At 56.7% G+C, this 13,190-nt stretch overlaps 1 protein-coding gene across 1 annotated transcript; it reads right to left on the bottom strand.

The window, feature by feature from the left end:
• Positions 1–8,959: 8,959 nt before the first annotated feature.
• LOC115905105 (olfactory receptor 52B2-like) lies at positions 8,960–9,958 on the bottom strand. Its single transcript, XM_030951239.1, has one exon. The coding sequence runs from the start codon at positions 9,935–9,937 to the stop codon at positions 8,960–8,962; it is 978 nt and encodes a 325-aa protein (XP_030807099.1). The 5' UTR covers positions 9,938–9,958.
• Between the last annotated feature and the right edge of the window lie 3,232 nt (positions 9,959–13,190).

The raw sequence follows: 13,190 nt of genomic DNA, 5'->3' as shown, positions 1-13,190 counted from the left end.
AGGGTGCCCTGAGGTGCCAGGGCCCCGTGCCCCAAGCCCAGCAGGTGTTTGCAGCCCTGCACTGTCTGTCTGTCTGTCTGTCTGGGCAGAGCCCCTGCCACACACAGCCGGGACAGACACCCACGCCAGGTCACTCCCTGTCCCCAAAACTGACCCTGTGTCCCCCCCCCGCCACCCACAGCCCTGCTGCTGCTGCTGGGGACAGCCGTGGCAGTGTCCCCACCACCCCCAGCACTGCTGCCCGAGCTCTGGCCCCAGGTCAGTGAGAAATGAGGGATGGCAAAGGAGAAACAGGTTAAACTGAAATGGGGAGGATTTAGATGGGATATTGGGAATTGGGAATTGTTCCCTGGCAGGGTGGGCAGGCCCTGGCACAGGGTGCCCAGAGCAGCTGGGGCTGCCCCTGCATCTCCTGGCAGTGCCCAAGGCCAGGCTGGACACTGGGGACAGTGGGAGGTGTCCCTGCCATGGCAGGGGTGGCACTGGGTGGCATTTAGGGCCCCTTCCCACCCAGACCATTCCATGACTCTAAGCCAGAGCATCCCCCGGACACCCCCGGTCCCTGAGGGGCTGCACAGAAACCACCCCTGTCCAGCAGCCACAACTGCTGCCTCTGCAAGGGGCTGGGGGCCCAGAGATGAGGCTGTCCCGTGCCAAGGGGACACAGGTGACAGCAGCTGGGGCAGTGCCATTGCCAGCTGCCAGAACTGCCTGGTCCTTGCACTTCTGTGACTAAAAAAGGACAAAAGTTCAGTGTTGGAGCTCTGGAACACGCGTGGCACAGCCGGCCCCACACCAGTGGCTCCCAGGCACAGAACTGGGGGCACTCCAGGCTGGGCAGGAGCCAGGGACACCTGGGGCAGTCAGTGTCAGCCAGGGCTGAGCCTCAGCTGCCTCCAAGGACGGACACTCCAGGAACCTGCTCTGGGCTGGGAATCACAGCCCAGGCCAGGGACGGGTGGGACAGGAACCCAAGGTGGGACCAGGGCATCCCCTCCCCAGCTCAGCAGGGATGATGCCCTGTGCAGGCTGAGCCAGAGCAGGGGCTGGGCAGAGCTACAGAATAAAGCAGGGATTTATTCAAAGCATCTCCTCCATGGATGCACCTTGGGCAGCACCAGAGCCCAGCCAGGGCTGCACCCAAGATGAACCAAAATGGCCCCAAAATGCACGGCCGGGCACGGGGTCTGTCCCTGGGATCAGTTCTGCTCCATTTGCACCTTGCAGTTCATTGTCCCATTCCAGCTTTAGCCCAGGCAGTCCCACCCTGCTTGTTTTTCTCTCTGCAGCCCACGGGGTTTGTGCTCCTGGGCTGAGATTTGGATCATTTGTCCTTGGTGCCCAGCTGGAGCAGGAATTGTTTTGTCTCCCTGCTCTGTGCACAGAGCTCACCATCCCATAATGTGAAGCTCAGACCCACACACTAAAGCAGCACAGAATGTGAAAATATAAAAGCCAAACCTGAGGCATCATTTCCCCCCTTCAGAGACAAGGCCTTTACCTTGCCAAGTCTCTAATCTAAATATATACTAATAATGGGTATTTAATAACAGATAGGTATCTAACAATAATCTAATAATCTGATAATAAACAATTATCGATATAAACAATATAAACAATAAATAATAATAAACAATAATAAACAATAATATAAATAACAATTATCAATATAAACATCTAATAATAAACATCTAACAACATCTAAATATCTAATAGTAAATAGTAAATAAATATCTAATACTGGATGAATTTCTAATAACAGTAAATATCGAACAGTAAATGTCTAATGAGAGCCTGTTTTCCTCTTCTCCCCAGCTCAGTTTGCCTGCCTCCATCCCCACACCATTTCAAAACGTAAGCATTGACTGAAGAAACAGAAAATTCACGCTTTGTTCCCGTTGCAGCTGGTAATTTACCCTGCCCAGAGAGAGCTGGGATTCCAGGCGGCTGTTTCACCTCCTGCTTTGCCCTGGTGCCAGAGAACTGTGCAGATGCTGCTCACGGTGCAGAGATGTCCCTGACCCAAAGCAGGGCTTTGCTCTCCCTGCCTCGCCAGTCACAGGGAAGGGCTGGGGGCAGGAGGGTATTTAACACCCCAAATGCTGAAATACATCTCAGGAGAAAGCTGCCCACCTCCCACGCCAGCCCGGGGCCCAGGCAGCGCCCGGGGCTCCCCTGAAGCCAGCTGGTGGCCTCCCGTCCCCTCGGCTCCGGGAGACTGCCCTGATTTCCAGCAGCTCTGGGACCCACGTCTCACTTTCCCCAAGGAAGGACTCAGGGGTCACCCAGCTGTGCCCCCTGCAAGCCCTGCGAGGGGCTTTGCTCTCCGAGGGGCTGCGGGCGCCCAGGCTGGCACAGGGCCCGAGGCCCAGGGGCACCGGCACTGCCGGCCCTGGCCGGGCACGGGCCGCCCCTCGCCTGGGGCCAGCACAGCCCCGGCCCTGCTGCTCCCACCCTCGTCCCCCCTGGGGCCGGGGCAGTGCTGGGGAGCCGGCTGAGGGACGGGACACGGGCCCTGCGCTGCCACTGGGACACCCCCGGCTGCAGGGACAGACAGAGAGCCTCCCTGGCTGCAGGGACAGACACACTGAGAGCCTCCCTGGCTGCAGGGACAGACACACTGACACACCCTGGCTGCAGGGACAGACACACTGACACCCTCCCTGGCTGCAGGGACAGACACACTGACACCCCCTGGCTGCAGGGACACACTGACACCCTCCCTGGCTGCAGGGACAGACACACTGACACCCCCTGGCTGCAGGGACAGACACACTGACACCCCCTGGCTGCAGGGACACACTGACACCCTCCCTGGCTGCAGGGACAGACACACTGACACCCCCTGGCTGCAGGGACACACTGACACCCCCTGGCTGCAGGGACAGACACACTGAGAGCCTCCCTGGCTGCAGGGACAGACACACTGACACCCCCTGGCTGCAGGGACAGACACCCTGTGACCCAGGGACACCCTGTGACACCCCCTGGCTGCAGGGACAGACACACTGACACCCCCTGGCTGCAGGGACAGACACACTGACACCCTCCCTGGCTGCAGGGACAGACACACTGACACCCCCTGGCTGCAGGGACAGACACACTGACACCCTGGGACACCCCCTGGCTGCAGGGACAGACACACTGACACCCCCTGGCTGCAGGGACAGACACCCTGTGGCCCAGGGACACCCTGTGACACCCCCTGGCTGCAGGGACAGACACCCTGTGGCCCAGGGACACCCTGTGACCCTCCTGGGGCCGCCCAGGTGCCCCCACCAAGGTGCTCCTTCCCTCTGACCCCTGAGCTGCCCTGGCTGCGGCCAGGCCCCTCCTGCTCTCCCCTCCATTAAATTAGTAAATTAGTAAATCAGTAAATTAGAGTCTCTGTATCACCAGAAACCTCATTAGCAACGATTTTAGGCTTGTGTTTGCACAACTGATCCCAATCACACAGCATCAGGCCAGTCCCTGCAGGCCCTCTCCAGGAGCACCCAGAAAATGAGACCTGTGCTGGAGGGAGGGTCTGCACTTGGCCAAAGTCCACCAGCAGCTGCTTTACTCATCATTTATTCCTTTGTTTGTGTGCACAATGAGCTCTGTATCACAGTGCTGTGAATATTAATGCACTCAGGGTGCATCAAGCCTCGGGATGAGTTCTTCAGGCTGGGGGTAACTTTATCAGCCATGTGGATGCAGCAGAAGATGAAATCCCATGTCTCCACGGAAGCTGAATGCCCAAACGAGCCCTGATTGCCGTTAATTACATTCCTGCCCTTTTACACTTTATTGATCAAGTCTCAGATTCACTATGCCATTATTTGATTTGAATCTAAAGGCAAATGAAGCTGTTTCAGATTTCTCTGATAATCCCATTCCTCTGTTCAGTTTAAGCACATGAACTTATGGGTTTCCTGACTTAAGTCACATTTATTTTTTTTATTTTTCCTCTAGTAGGCTGAGCCAGAGATGGCTGAGGAAGGTTTGCTTGGCATCTGCACTGGGCACACAGTGAGTGAGGGTGGGCAGAGAGCAGAGGACACCGAGGGTCTGGGGCAGAGCAGGGCGCAGGGCTGGGGCAGGGGGCTGCCCTCGCTCCCTGCAGACAGAGCAGGACCCAGCTCCCAGCACAGACCAGCACGGGGAGCCCTCTCCAGCCCAGGCATCCCCAGGTGGAGCACAGGACAGGGACCCTGCCTGGCTGGGTGTCCCCAGGCAGCACAGCACACCATTCCTCACCTGCAGGAGCTGGGGAGTCACCGAATTACACAAGGTTTGGGCTGGGGGGACCTCAGAGTCCATCTCAGTGCACCCCAGCCCGGGCTGGCAGGGGCCTGGTGAGAGCTCTGCCCCTGCCCTGCCCCAGCCTGGAAGTGCTGTAGGACCCAGAGCTGTTTGAACTCTTTGGGAACCACAGTGGAGAGCAAACTGGGGGCTCTGAGCTGGAGGTCAGCAGACATTCCTGCTAAACTGCTCTCTGGTGGTTTTGTCCCCATTTCTGGTATTTTGGACCACTGGAATTGGAGCGCCCAGAGCCCTGCAGAGACCCTGGGCAGGGAATTGCAGCCAGCAGCTCCCTGAGTGCCAGCCCCCTTCAGGGAGCTGCCAGGGACCTCTGGGACCGGCAGGCATCTCCAGTCCCTGAGATCAGAGCACTCACCCAGCACTTGTCCCCAAGGCTGAGCTGCCATCTCGTTTCAGCAAGGAGCTGATGCTGTTTATTATCTGCCTTCTGTGGAGTGGGGCTTTGTTGTAGTGAGGTAGAAAAACCATAAAGAAAGGCTCCCCAAAATCCAGCCTGCTCTCCAGGCTGGCCTCGTCACAGCTGGCACTTCGCATGGTCCCATGTGAACGCAGCCCTGGTGGGAGCAGCTCCTTAGCACAACAATCTGCTCTGGGTGGAAAACAACCAGCACGTGTACAAACTGTCCTTGCACCGTCAGATGGGAAAATGGAAACTGTCTCTCACAAACAACTGTCCCTGACCAATCAGTGCAGAATAACAATCAATGCAGTGACCAATTAATACAGAATAACAACTTGTTATTAACCAATAGAGTTAATTGGCAAGGAAGCTCCTGGCCAATTGGAGTCTGTAAACGGAGAGGTCTGTAAAAATTATATAAAAACAAGTTACATGAATAAAGAAGAGGCTTTTTCCACCACGGAGAAAATGGAGTCTGTGTGATTTATTCCCATAGGATTTCATTAAATTAACGTTGCAGAGAATGATGGAATCATCCTGGTTCTCCCCCTGCCACGGGCAGGGACACCTTCCCCTGGACCAGGCTGCTCCAAGCTCCATCCAGCCTGGCCTGGAACACTTCCAGGGATCCAGGGCCATCCTGACCCAGGAGCTCCCAGCGGGCTCCTCACCCATCCAGGTGAGCTTCTCACCCATCCAGGTGGGCTCCTCACCCATCCAGGTGAGCTTCTCACCCATCCAGGTGGGCTCCACATCCAGGTGGGCTCCTCACCCATCCAGGTGGGCTCCTCATCCGTCCAGGTGGGCTCCTCACCCATCCAGGTGGGCTCCTCATCCGTCCAGGTGGGCTCCTCACCCATCCCAGGTGGGCTCCTCACCCATCCAGGTGGGCTCCTCACCCATCCAGGTGAGCTTCTCACCCATCCAGGTGGGCTCCACATCCATCCCAGGTGGGCTCCTCACCCATCCAGGTGGGCTCCTCACCCATCCCAGGTGGGCTCCTCACCCATCCCAGGTGAGCTCCCCATTCAGGTGGGCTCCTCACCTGTCCAGGTGGGCTCCTCACCCATCCCAGGTGGGCTCCACGCCCTGGCACTCCCTGGCACTGAGGGGGACCCTCCCCTGCCCATCCATCCCTCCCTGAGTCGCTGTCCTGCCCTTTGCCAGGCAGTGCTGAGAGAGGAGAGCTCAGACCAGGGAGCTCTGCTGGAAATGAGGGACAGGTACCCAGCACTGTCTGTGAACGGCAACAAAGCTGAGTGGGAAAGGGCCCTGAGCCTGGCACACCCAGCTCTGTCCCTGTCCCTGTCCCTGCAGCACTGCCATCCCATCCCATCCCAGCGGTGTCCCTGTCCCCAGCACTGCCTTCCCATCCCATCCCATCCCATCCCATCCCATCCCATCCCATCCCATCCCAGCCCTGTCCCTGCCCCTGTCCCTGCCCCTGTCCCTGTCCCCAGCCTGACTCACAGCCCGAGGCTCCATCTCCATTCCAGGCGCAGGCTCAGCTACTTCACGAGCACGCAAACATTCGCTGAGGGCACACGAGGGTTTCCCAGTGACTTCCACCTATTGCCCAAAGGTTTCTGACATTCCATTTACTTCTTCCATGTGGGAAAACCACCCGTTGAAATTATAGAATAATGGAATTCTATGAAATGAGAGAATAATGGAACGGCTGGGGTGGGGAGGGACCCTAAAGCTCATCTCGTTCTAACTCCGTGCCACAGACAAGGAGCCTTCCTCCCTCCCTTCCTCACAACACCTCCCTACCAGGCAAAGATCCCTGTAATCCAAGCACACTCACAAGAGCCATGAACTGAGCTAAAAACACAATGGGTGTCTCCAGATTTGGGAAAAAAAATACGAAGGAGCCGTGGTTTCCCAGCCTGTGTGAGTTATTAAGCTGACATTTTAACCACCTTGGAATATAAATCTCCCTGCTTGGCTGGCTAATGCCCCATTAGGCACGGGCCCCTGGCCAGGAATGGCCCAGCTGGTGATTCATTGACCTGGGGACATTTCCCTGGGCAGTTTCTCCTGACCTGGCCCCACCTCCAGCCAAGGAGCAGAGCAGGGATTCAAATTCAGATCTGCCTCCTCCAAACTCAAATCTGCCTCCTCCATGGTGTAACCCGTCCTGGGAAACCCCGGGAGCAGACAGATCCATAGAGCCGTGGGGGCACGGGGCAGTTTGGGCTGGAAAGGACCTTAAATCCCATCTCTGCCACGGCAGGGACAGCTTGCACTGTGCCAGGCCGCTCCAGCCCCACGTATTGACAAACCCAGGGGGCAGCTCGACTGTTCTCAGAGCTGCCCGCAGCAATGAGCTCTCCTGACAGATTTCCCTTCTCACAGCTCCATCTCCTATCAGAAATCACACGGCAGCTCTGTGCAAACACTCTTTTCCCCCCTTTTTGCTAAGAAAGCCAAGGCAAACACGAAGGTTTGGGGACATTAAAAGCCCAGCGACAGCAGCAGCTTTTGTACCAGCTCCGTTATCTCTGCAGCTAGACAAACAGCCTTTAATGAACAGACTTTCATTTCCCCTGTGCCTGTCACAGGGTGCCACCTTTGATCAAATCAGAGGGAAATAAAGAAAAGAAAAAACGTGTCGTGTTGCAAAAGTGAAAACTTTTGGGGGGTTTTGCTCTGAAACCATGAATCCACCTCTTCTCCTTTTCTCTTGAGGCCGTGGCAGCATCACTGGTGTGGCTGGAGCAGAGTTTGCAGGCTGGGTTGATCTCAGCTCCTGAGCCATTCAGGTGTGAACACACCTGGTGTGCCCACGGCTCCAGGACGTGGGGTGTGATCAGCCCCAGCCAGGAGGGCCCCACAGCAGGGCCCTGGTGCAGGGCACAGCATTTCACAGAGCCCAGGTCCTGGCTGGGCCGTTCCCAGGCCACCACCGCTCCAAACGAGACAGCTCCAGGTGTGCAGCGGTGCTTCCCTACCTGGGCAGGTCCCAGAGGGCTCTGCAGCCCAGCCAGGCTGTGGCACTGCGAGTGCTGGCTGCCCCCAGTCAGGGCAAGGGGCCGTTCTGCAGAAATGGCTGATCTGTGACACCAGGAACACACCAGACCCTTCACGGGGCCTCACAGGTGACACAGGGTCAGATCGTCCCTCTCCTGCATTGCTGTGAGAGCTGGGGAGCCTCCAGAAAGGGCTCCCTGAGCACCACAGACAAAACTGCCTGGATGAGGCAGAGCTCTACTGCCAAGACAGAAAGCATCCCTGTCGCCCGGAATTTTTAAGTTTTTCTAAGCCTTCTGATGTTTATATTTTTGTAACAAACTTTCTCACACGCTTTATGTAAATAACTTATTGTTTTATATTCTTTTATGGAGGAAGAGAAATTTAACAGACTGTTGTTTTTCCAGCGTCATTGGAGAGGTGGCACTGTCACCCTCCAATCCACTGTCACTTTTAGTAATCTGTAAATGTTAAGAGTCAAAAATTAAAAGTTCTCTTTTTACCATCAGAAAACTGCGTGTCCATGTCATGTTATCTCATGTCCTGTAGGACACATCCCTGTGGGATGTGGCGGGTGTAGGAAACCTCTGCCCCTTTACACACCCCTCTGAAGGTTGACATGCATTTGGGAGTCATTGAGGGAAATGTTTCCCTCAAACACGGACAATAAAGCCTTTCCCAAGCTCTCAGGGCACTTCAGCAGGGAAGCACCTTCAGCAGCAGGGGTGCCAGGGTCCCTCAGCAGTGAGGGCAGGAGGACAAACACCCTCTGTGCCATGGTGAGCTCTGTGGGGCACATCCAGCCATGCCTGGTGTGCCGTGCTTCAGTCTGGCGACCAGCAAGGTGTCCATGGTGCGGTCTCTGTTGGAAAGCTGAAGGAACAGCAGAAATGAAGCTGTAGGACAGCAAACATAACCAGCTGCAGCAGGTGACAGTGAGTCAGCAGGTCTGAGTGCCTGGATGCTTCTCAGCTGAGCCTGCCCAGTCTGTGCCAGTGAAGGAAATCCAGGGGAAGCAGCTCCAGGAGAAACCAGCAGCAGTGGAGGTGCTGATGAGCCAAGCCCATGTTTCCAGAAACCACACCACCTTCGGCTTCCCTGGAGGCCCTTGGGCAAGCCTGGCTCCTCCAGGGCCAGCAGTGCTGCAGCCTTGGTGCTGCTCTCCATCCCAGGGCCCATGGCACAGCCCAGAGCCATCCTGAGCCATCCCGCACCCCAGAGCCATCCCAGAGCCATCCAGAGCCATCCCGCACCCCAGAGCCATCCCTCCCCTGTCCCTGCTCAGCAGCTGTCCCCCCAGCCGGGGCAGGCACAGCCCGTCCCCGCGGGGCACAGCAGGCGGGTGACGCGTTCGCGGATCTGCCGCGTCCTCACGCCGTAGACGATGGGGTTGAGCATGGGCGGCACCACCACGTAGAGGTTGGCCAGCAGGATGTGCACCTGCCCGGGGATGTGGCGGCCGAAGCGGTGCGTGAGGAAGGAGAAGAAGGCGGGCACGTAGAACATGAGGATGACGCAGAGGTGGGAGCCGCAGGTGCTGAGGGTTTTGAGGCGCGCCTCGCGGGTGGGCAGGCGGAACACGGCGCGGAGGATGAGCGCGTAGGAGGCGGCGATGAGCACCACGTCCAGGCCCGAGGAGAGCAGCGCCGTGGTCAGCCCGTACCAGACGTTGGCGCGGATGTCGGCGCAGGCCAGGCGGGCGATGCCCATGTGCTCGCAGTAGGTGTGGGGCATGACGTTGTGCCCGCAGTAGGGCAGGCGCTTCAGCAGGAAGATGGGCGGGCACATGATGCACAGCCCGCGGGCCACGGCGGCCGCCGCCACCTTGGCGATGGCCGAGGGCGTCAGCAGGGCCCCGTAGCGCAGCGGGGCGCACACGGCCACGTAGCGGTCGAAGGCCATGGCCAGCAGCACCGAGGACTCCACGATGAAGCTGAAGTGGGTGAAGAACATCTGCGTGACGCAGGCGTCGAAGGAGATCTCCCTGGCGCCGAACCAGAAGATGGCCAGCATCTTGGGCACGGTGGTGGTGGACAGCAGCAGGTCCGAGAGGGCCAGCATGGCCAGGAACAGGTACATGGGCTCGTGCAGGCTGCGGTCCGTGGCAATGAGGAAGAGGAGCAGCAGGTTGCTGAGCACGGCGGTGAGGTACATCAGGCAGAAGGGCACGGAGATCCAGATGTGGGACTCCTCCATGCCCGGGATGCCCGTCAGCACGAAGGTGATGGGGTCGAAGCTGCTCTCGTTGAGCTCGTACATGGCGCTGCCAGGCTCAGGCCCGGCCTGACCCGGCTCTGTGCAGGAAGGAGAAGGGACAAACCACCCCTGTGAGCCTGGCTTTGCACCTGAGAGATGCTGCAAAGCGGGACACAGGTGATGTGAAAAAAGCCAATCACTTGCTTTTAAAATTTTAAAAGTTTAATAGTAATAAAATGGTTATAAATATAGTAATACAATTAGAGTAATAATAATTTGGACAATTTGAAGTAGGACAATATGAGACAATAGAAACAAAGAGTTACAGACGTCCAGGTACATTTTTCTGGGCAGAAAAGGACCCCTGTTAACAAAGGATTAACCCTTAAAAACAACAGCCTGTTGCATATTCACACAGCTCATCCATGATGCATAAATTCCATTCAAACACAGGATTCTGTCTGGGCAGTGCCAGCTTCTTCCTCTGAATCCTGACAGCGCCTTTGAGGCAGGAAGAAGTTCGTTTCTTCTGATAAGAGGTCAATAAATGATTTTTCTCTGAAAGATTCAGGTGTCCTGTGGCTGCTATCTCACTGCGAGTCCTTTCTTTAAAGAAAAGTATCCCATATAGCACAGCTTCTATTTTAACATTTTGTTATAACCTAAAACTACATTTAACACACTACTTAAGAGAATTAATACAGCATAACTTTCTAACACAACACATATAATATTCATTTGAATATTTGCGAAAAGCCAATCATAAAATACATCAATTTTTCACAGGTGACAAGGCTCCTGCCTTCCGCCCCAAGGGGTGCCCTGCCTCACTGTGTTCTGCACAAAGGACCCTGTTTGTCCTGCCAGTGCTACCGGGCGTGGCTGGAAGGAAAACATCTCTGCCCTCCCCCTGCTAAACAGGCCAGGCCTTTTCCCAGCTCTGCTTTATCCACTGCCACAAAACCCTTGTAAAAGTCATAGAAACAGTCATAGAAGTCACCCTCAGCCTTGTCCCAGCCAGTGGCTCCATCTGTGAGCGCACACAGAGCTGTGTCTGTGGCGGCACCGCAGGTTCCTCCAGGGAGGTGCAATGACACACTTCTCACCCTGCTCAGACCGAAGCTCCTTGTAAAACCCCAAACACAGGGATAAATCCTTCCCCAGTACCATGCTGGGCAGTGTCTGGGATGTGACTGACACCCAGCTGCGCCTCTGAGGGCTGTGCCACCCATCACACTTCTCACTGGGAGCCCCTTGAGGCACTGGAAGGGGCTCCAATGTCACCTTCTCCAGCCTGAACAGCCCCAGCCCTCCCAGCCTGGCTCTGAGCAGAGGGAGCCCTTTCTTTTCCTCCTTTTGCTTCATTCCTTTTCCACTCCTTCATTAAGAGGGGCACAGACATGGTGGACCGCACAGAGCGATCCCCGGACAAAGAGATTCTGGCCCAGAGCAGAGACACCCCAGGGGACCGCCCGAGTGCAGGGCTCTGCGCTGGCCCTGGAGCCCCTGCAGGCTCCGAGCTCAGCTGTCCCGGCTCCTGAGGCGCTGGGGCAGCCGGAGCTGGGCTCCCCACCTGGAAGCACCGTCCCATGACTGATGGCCTGAGGGCATCTCTGGGGATCTGAATAATGCACACCAGCCAAGCTGCAAATCCTCCTGCCTTGGGAAGGGCTTTGAGGAGATCCCACCACAGGACTGCCGGGTCTATGAGCCTCCCCCATCTTACCCCTGTGTAAGCTCCATCATACATCAGAAAAGCTCCAGGCCAGGGCTGGGATGGAGGAAAACCAGTCCGATTCGGACCAAAGGTAAACCTTCCCTTCTCGCAGCCTGATTTACTTTCCTGGCGAGCAGAAGGTACCCGAGCCAGACGTGTTTGCATTTCTAAGCGCTTCCATTAAGGACTCTCAGCTCCCTGAACCAAAAGCCCACAGAAAACACGGCTCAGGCCAGGAAAGACCTTCAGCTCATGGCAAATATTTGTGCAGTCGCCTCTTCCAGCTGCTGACCCGCGTCACCCGGGTGGATGGAGCCGGCGTGGGCCCAGAGCAGGGGATTCAATCGGCCTGGGCGCGTTCCCAGGCTCCAGCCCCAGCCCGGGAGTGTGCGTGGGTACAGAGCAGCTCAGCGGGGCTTTCCACCTCCGCTTCCCAGCAATATGGAAATCTATTCCTCTCACACACCGCGGCGCTCCCTTCAGCCTCCTCAGCAGAATCGCTGCCCGGAGCCCGGGGCTGGGCACACAAGGACTCACCGAGGGCCAGCTCCGGCTGGGGACAGGAGCCGCCCCCCGGCTGGGGGAGCGCCCGCGCTGGGTACCGATCCTTCCTCCGCACACCTGGGCACGAGCATCGCCCCGGCACCGGGCAGGCTTAAATTGCCGGCGCATTAACCATTAACAGCAGTTAACGCTCCCGCTGAGGCATTTCCTGCTCTCCCAGCATTTGCGTTGCAAGTGATTTTCCTCTCTCCTGGGGCACCGGACCCCGGGCCGGGCTGGGAGAGCTGAGCAGGAGATGGGCACACCTGGGATCCAGGGCACCGTGCATGTCTGAGGGTTTTACCCGCAGCAGGTGACAATCGTCTCACTGCACTGCTGGAACCTCCCTGAGCATCCCCTCAAGGTGCCGGGTCCCCTCTGCCACCCAGCCCAGCCCACGGGCACTGATGGACCATCCTGATTATAATTATCATTTATCAATTATAATTATCAATAAGGATCATTTATCAAATCAACAACCCACGAAATCATTATTAACCCTAACCCCACCCCGTGGGCACTGATGGACCACCGTGATTATAATTACCGGGAGGATCATTGATTAAATCAACAATCCACTAAATGATCATTAACCCACAAAATCATTAACACTAAGATAATAATGAAAAACTCGTGACTCTTTCCAGAGCCCCGACACAGCTTGACCATAACTGGCCAATAAGTCAAAACAACTCTAATAAAGATTGCAAATAAAGATTCTTCTTGAGCCTTCTGATGCACCTGAAGATGGAGTCTTTCTTTCCATCCCTGACTCAACAGCATCAATCCTCCTCCTCCTCCTCCTCCTCCTCCTGTGCATCACAGCCAGGCCAGGGGTGCCCACTGAGCCCTGCAGATCGTGGAATCATGGAATAGCCACACTCCCCAGCACTGCCAGGGCACCACTGCCCGTGCCCGCAGTGCCAGCCCTCAGGGCTCTTAACCCCCCAGGCACGGGGGCTGCATCATCCCCACACCCGGCCTGAACCGCCCTGCACACCCTGCCTCAGTTTCCCCAGCCATGCTGGGCTGCCCCAGTCCCCCTGAGCACTGCTC

The sequence above is a fragment of the Camarhynchus parvulus genome, chromosome 1 (genome assembly GCF_901933205.1).
Source record: "Camarhynchus parvulus chromosome 1, STF_HiC, whole genome shotgun sequence".
In the NCBI taxonomy this organism is placed as follows: Eukaryota; Metazoa; Chordata; class Aves; order Passeriformes; family Thraupidae; genus Camarhynchus; species Camarhynchus parvulus.
The sequence above is the reverse complement of the archived record's forward strand: the minus strand, read 5'-3'. Positions and strand labels throughout refer to the sequence as shown.

Bases quoted from the DNA above. Each gene is read 5' to 3' on its own strand.
- LOC115905105 (XM_030951239.1), bottom strand. From the start codon at position 9,937: ATGTACGAGCTCAACGAGAGCAGCTTCGACCCCATCACCTTCGTGCTG.